Here is a 4,756-nt window from a genome sequence, read left to right as displayed (position 1 = left end):
ACTAACTTTATTGCAATCAAATTCAAGCGTGAAGATGTGGATGTACACATCCAATGAAAACAGTTTGTGCTACTTAGATTATAACTCAACAATCCAAAACAATGAACCAATGACAATCAACTCATAGATTATTACAAGCAACAAAATGTTTGTTCATGGAAACGTGACCACACATTTTGAACAACAAATAAACTAATCACTTAGTTTAATGTATGGATAGGGTTCTGTAATTTCAAGCAACGATGGATAAATATCAGCCTATATACCTCAAAAGCTAAAAGAATATTACATAACAATGAGTTCATCTTCCACGATGATTCGTTAACAATGATCATATGAATTCATGAATTTCGATCGTCTTAATGGTCAATTTAAATCATCCAATCAGAAAGAAACAAACAAACGCTCAGAAAGTCTGTATAAACTCGACAAGTTCTAACAACGACTATTAACCTTTTCAACAAGATGATGAGGTGAGTGTTGACTGTACAGTTAAGGTTATTGAATGCATTATATGAATTTTAATTTGTTTCAATGAAATAAGGCCATTTTATCATCTGAACCACTTTAGATATACACTTTCGTATGGTCATCTGATGCTCGTCTATTTGGTCGTCAGCCTGACTTTGAAGTTCTTCAATTGTCAACATGTTTGTGACGAAATTGGTTTGCTTGAAGAAGGAAAAGTAGTGTTTCAAGATGATTCACGTGCATATGTAAGTTATCAGTCAGGTTCCAACATACACATTCAGTCTCAGTATTATCATTACTCCCAGATTATTCGCGTAGATCAATCGTCTCCAATTGTTGATTGCAAATTTGAAAAATTCGTTCCTCCTGATGTGAGTTAACTGAATTTTGCAATGAAGGTACTAATCCATATGTTTGCATAGTTTCAGAAAATCATTCCAAAATTCCTGTTTCAATTTTACGGCTCTGATGTCAGTGGATTTGACATTGTTCATTATGGTAAGAGAATCATTTTCTTTCAACTTGAATATTTACTGAGTTTTGTTTATTCACATTTCATTCCATGAATGAAAGTTGCTTTAATTTCTTCAGAAAATCACTTTCATGCTGTTGTGTAACATTCAAAACTTCTACCGATATCTTGTTTTCTTGAAGTTGTGAATAGTTTGAGGCCTTACAGCAAACCCTTCTCCAGCAAAAAGGAAAGCCAATAGACTTTCTTAGGTGCGAAGAAATGAGCCTTTGTATGGACATGGAGGACTGAAGTGTTTACAGTAACGGACCTTTACGGTTTGCTCTTTACCATATTTTTCGTGTAAAATGTGGGGTTCAATTCAATCGCTTCTAATAAAGCTATAAATATCTGGGAGTTTTGTACAAGATTTGACACTGTTTGAAATAGAACTCCTTCTCACTTGTCTTCAGTCTTCGAATTTGTGACTTGGAGTGAACCAGAACTCCAGTGCTCAGGCTGTACGCGGTATATCAAGAATCTAGGCTCTGGATATAACACTGGACAGACCTAATGAGCCTTCCTTGAGTAAATCCGATAAGGCATCAAAATGAAAATATTGTTCCCCGGTACTGCCACTCACGCTCACCAGTGAAATGAAAAACCCCTTCCTGTTCTCTTAAACAAACTTTCATAAAGAGTAGGTGACTAGCCTGACCTCCACTGGTTTGAGCAGAGTAAATCGTCAACCCGATCTCTACCAAGCCCCCGCGTTAGCTCACTAACTTCAGTGCATCACGGAAAGGTGCTGCTCAGTTTTCATCCTGACCTATCCTCATGTTTTAGTAAAGAGGGTGTGATAGCTAAGAAGCAGTTCCAAAAGCAAATGGTTGAAGCATTAAAACTCCAGACCTGACTACAAGAGATTGTGTAAAGACGGAAACCTTCATGCTCAGACCATCTGCTATCAAATGATCAGCTACTAGTTTAAGATGTCCATGTTCAAACACTAACAGACTGCTTTATAAATAACATATTCACATTTAACATGGTCACAAATGAGGTGCTTAGGAGGAATGAAAGCGTTCGGGAGCATCAATTCATGCAGAAGCTGTGAAGATAGTGTTCGAGAAAAGAAGTGAATCATTCTGTTCAGCTTACAAAAGACCTGACGACAATAGAGAAATATACAGTAGAATATAGATTATAACTAAACCTGATTAAATGACATGTCATAAGCCATGGAAATTCTGCGACGCGAACAACTCACATCCTACATGAAAATCTGCTCAAATCGTATTTACAGTGCTCGGTCTACGACTGGTAATCACAGAGAGCTTGGACATCAACTCAAGCTGCATTCGCGATGCAGCTGAAGTAAGTGCAATGATTCAGATTATGGGAATACAACTCAACGCAATCACCTCACAACTGTTCCTGATACTCCTCAGAAAACATACTCACAGCCTCACCTCAAATATCACAATGTTGCTAAGCTCACTCTTTTTAGAGGAGATGCAAACCTCACAGATCAAGTATAAAGACGACTGCCTGATTGGGTGGTGAAGTTGTCGAAAGAATCTCACGGAGACAGTCTCAGAAACTTGGTATTGTTCTTGTGGAGTTATAATGGAATAAGAGGTGATCTGACAATGGCATTCAACCTACTAAGTACTTCAAATTACTCAAAAGCGAACACCCTACCAGAACATAACCATCACGCCCCTCGAGTCAATCTCCGACAAAGTGCTCATCATTAAGCAAAAGCTCATGTACGCTCTCACTTCTCATCAAGAGTTGTCCCCATTCAGAATGCTCTTCCAGTCGAAGTGTCCAGAGACTCCTCATAGAGTGGCTTTGAGCTAAGACTTGATAAATAATAACTGACACATGGATTACCATCTCATGCTTGGGTTAGTTGTACCTAGTACATGTATCGTAACCTACCTACTGTCACTGTCACCATCACACGTCATTAACTCACTCCTATCTCGCATATTCTTATTTCTGTTTTCCATTTCATTCGGTCTTGTCACACTGTCTGCATTACTAATCAGTTTGGAAAGGCATTCTGACAGCCAATAGGTTCTCTGAAATAATGAAATTAAAAAAAATTGTGTTTATATATCTTTGTGATGAATATCCGCTTCTTCCAATAAACATACATTCCAAAACAAACTGAGTTTGAACACGAGTTTCAGGTGAACCAGTCCAATTAAATGGAACTTTCAAGAGCCCTTATTATTATTTCGGCGAAATGATGAATGTTTCAATCCAATCAACTGAGATGAACATTCCACTTCTCAAACGTTGATTTTAAAAGCTTTTGGTCAATTTAGAGTCCGTTAATGTCTATCCAAACATACACATACAAACTGATTTCCTGAGATTCTGTTATTCCAATGAAACTGTGTTTCAAGAAGGACATGAGTTCAAATTTCATGATACAATGAATATGATAATCAAGAAATCGTTGAATATCTAACGGTCGACAGAGAATGACTTAGAAACAATAAACTTTGAAGAACTAAGCAAGTGACAGAAAAAATTTGGAGAACATCAAACATAAATTGAAAGTTCGTATGCTTCAATAATCCAAACTGATTTCTCGCACAACATCGTTTATTGTTGTAGCTGTGATCAGTTTGATTCATTGAATCTATCAAGCAGTGTCGTATCGATGAGAAATCTATTTTATAGTAGTTTAGACTGGAAAGTAGGTAATTTTCACTTTGGCAATTACATCAACAGACTTATCATTTCTACTCAATCAATTTGCATCCATTTTAAAGTGAATCGGGTTTTGGCTTGACACTAATGAATACGCGTTGTGAACACAGCTCTCACAGAATAATTAACCTGAGTACTGAATCATTTATGCAAAATAAAAATCAGGATTAAAAAGCAAAACAAAATATCATTGAATAATAGAATGGCTTACCCTTGTTCGAAATCTCATATTGAGGCGAAATATTGTAAGAGGAAAAACTGCTAATTGTTCCTAATTCCTTTGATCCGTTCATTAATGTTATACCTGCGTTTATCGGATGAAAACATGCAATGTGATTGATAATCTGCAGTGAATTAATGAAAGGTTTGAAAGTAACTGGAGACTTAAATGAAATGCATGAACCGTAACACGTTTGCTGTAAGGCCTCAAACTATTCACAACTTCAAGAAAACAAGATATCGGTAGAAGTTTTGAATGTTACACAACAGCATGAAAGTGATTTTCTGAAGAAATTAAAGCAACTTTCATTCATGGAATGAAATGTGAATAAACAAAACTCAGTAAATATTCAAGTTGAAAGAAAATGATTCTCTTACCATAATGAACAATGTCAAATCCACTGACATCAGAGCCGTAAAATTGAAACAGGAATTTTGGAATGATTTTCTGAAACTATGCAAACATATGGATTAGTACCTTCATTGCAAAATTCAGTTAACTCACATCAGGAGGAACGAATTTTTCAAATTTGCAATCAACAATTGGAGACGATTGATCTACGCGAATAATCTGGGAGTAATGATAATACTGAGACTGAATGTGTATGTTGGAACCTGACTGATAACTTACATATGCACGTGAATCATCTTGAAACACTACTTTTCCTTCTTCAAGCAAACCAATTTCGTCACAAACATGTTGACAATTGAAGAACTTCAAAGTCAGGCTGACGACCAAATAGACGAGCATCAGATGACCATACGAAAGTGTATATCTAAAGTGGTTCAGATGATAAAATGGCCTTATTTCATTGAAACAAATTAAAATTCATATAATGCATTCAATAACATTAACTGTACAGTCAACACTCACCTCATCATCTT

At 36.1% G+C, this 4,756-nt stretch overlaps 1 protein-coding gene across 1 annotated transcript; it reads left to right on the top strand.

Annotated features, from left to right (window-relative positions):
• Positions 1-596: 596 nt before the first annotated feature.
• Smp_204840 (unnamed protein product) lies at positions 597-851 on the top strand (the record flags this gene model as incomplete). Its single annotated transcript, XM_018797742.1, has 1 exon — positions 597-851. The coding sequence occupies one exon, from the start codon at positions 597-599 to the stop codon at positions 849-851; it is 255 nt and encodes an 84-aa protein (XP_018646766.1).
• Between the last annotated feature and the right edge of the window lie 3,905 nt (positions 852-4,756).

This window comes from Schistosoma mansoni (assembly GCF_000237925.1).
Source record: "Schistosoma mansoni, WGS project CABG00000000 data, supercontig 0163, strain Puerto Rico, whole genome shotgun sequence".
In the NCBI taxonomy this organism is placed as follows: Eukaryota; Metazoa; Platyhelminthes; class Trematoda; order Strigeidida; family Schistosomatidae; genus Schistosoma; species Schistosoma mansoni.
Note: the sequence above shows the minus strand (reverse complement) of the source record. Positions and strands in the feature narration are given on the sequence as shown.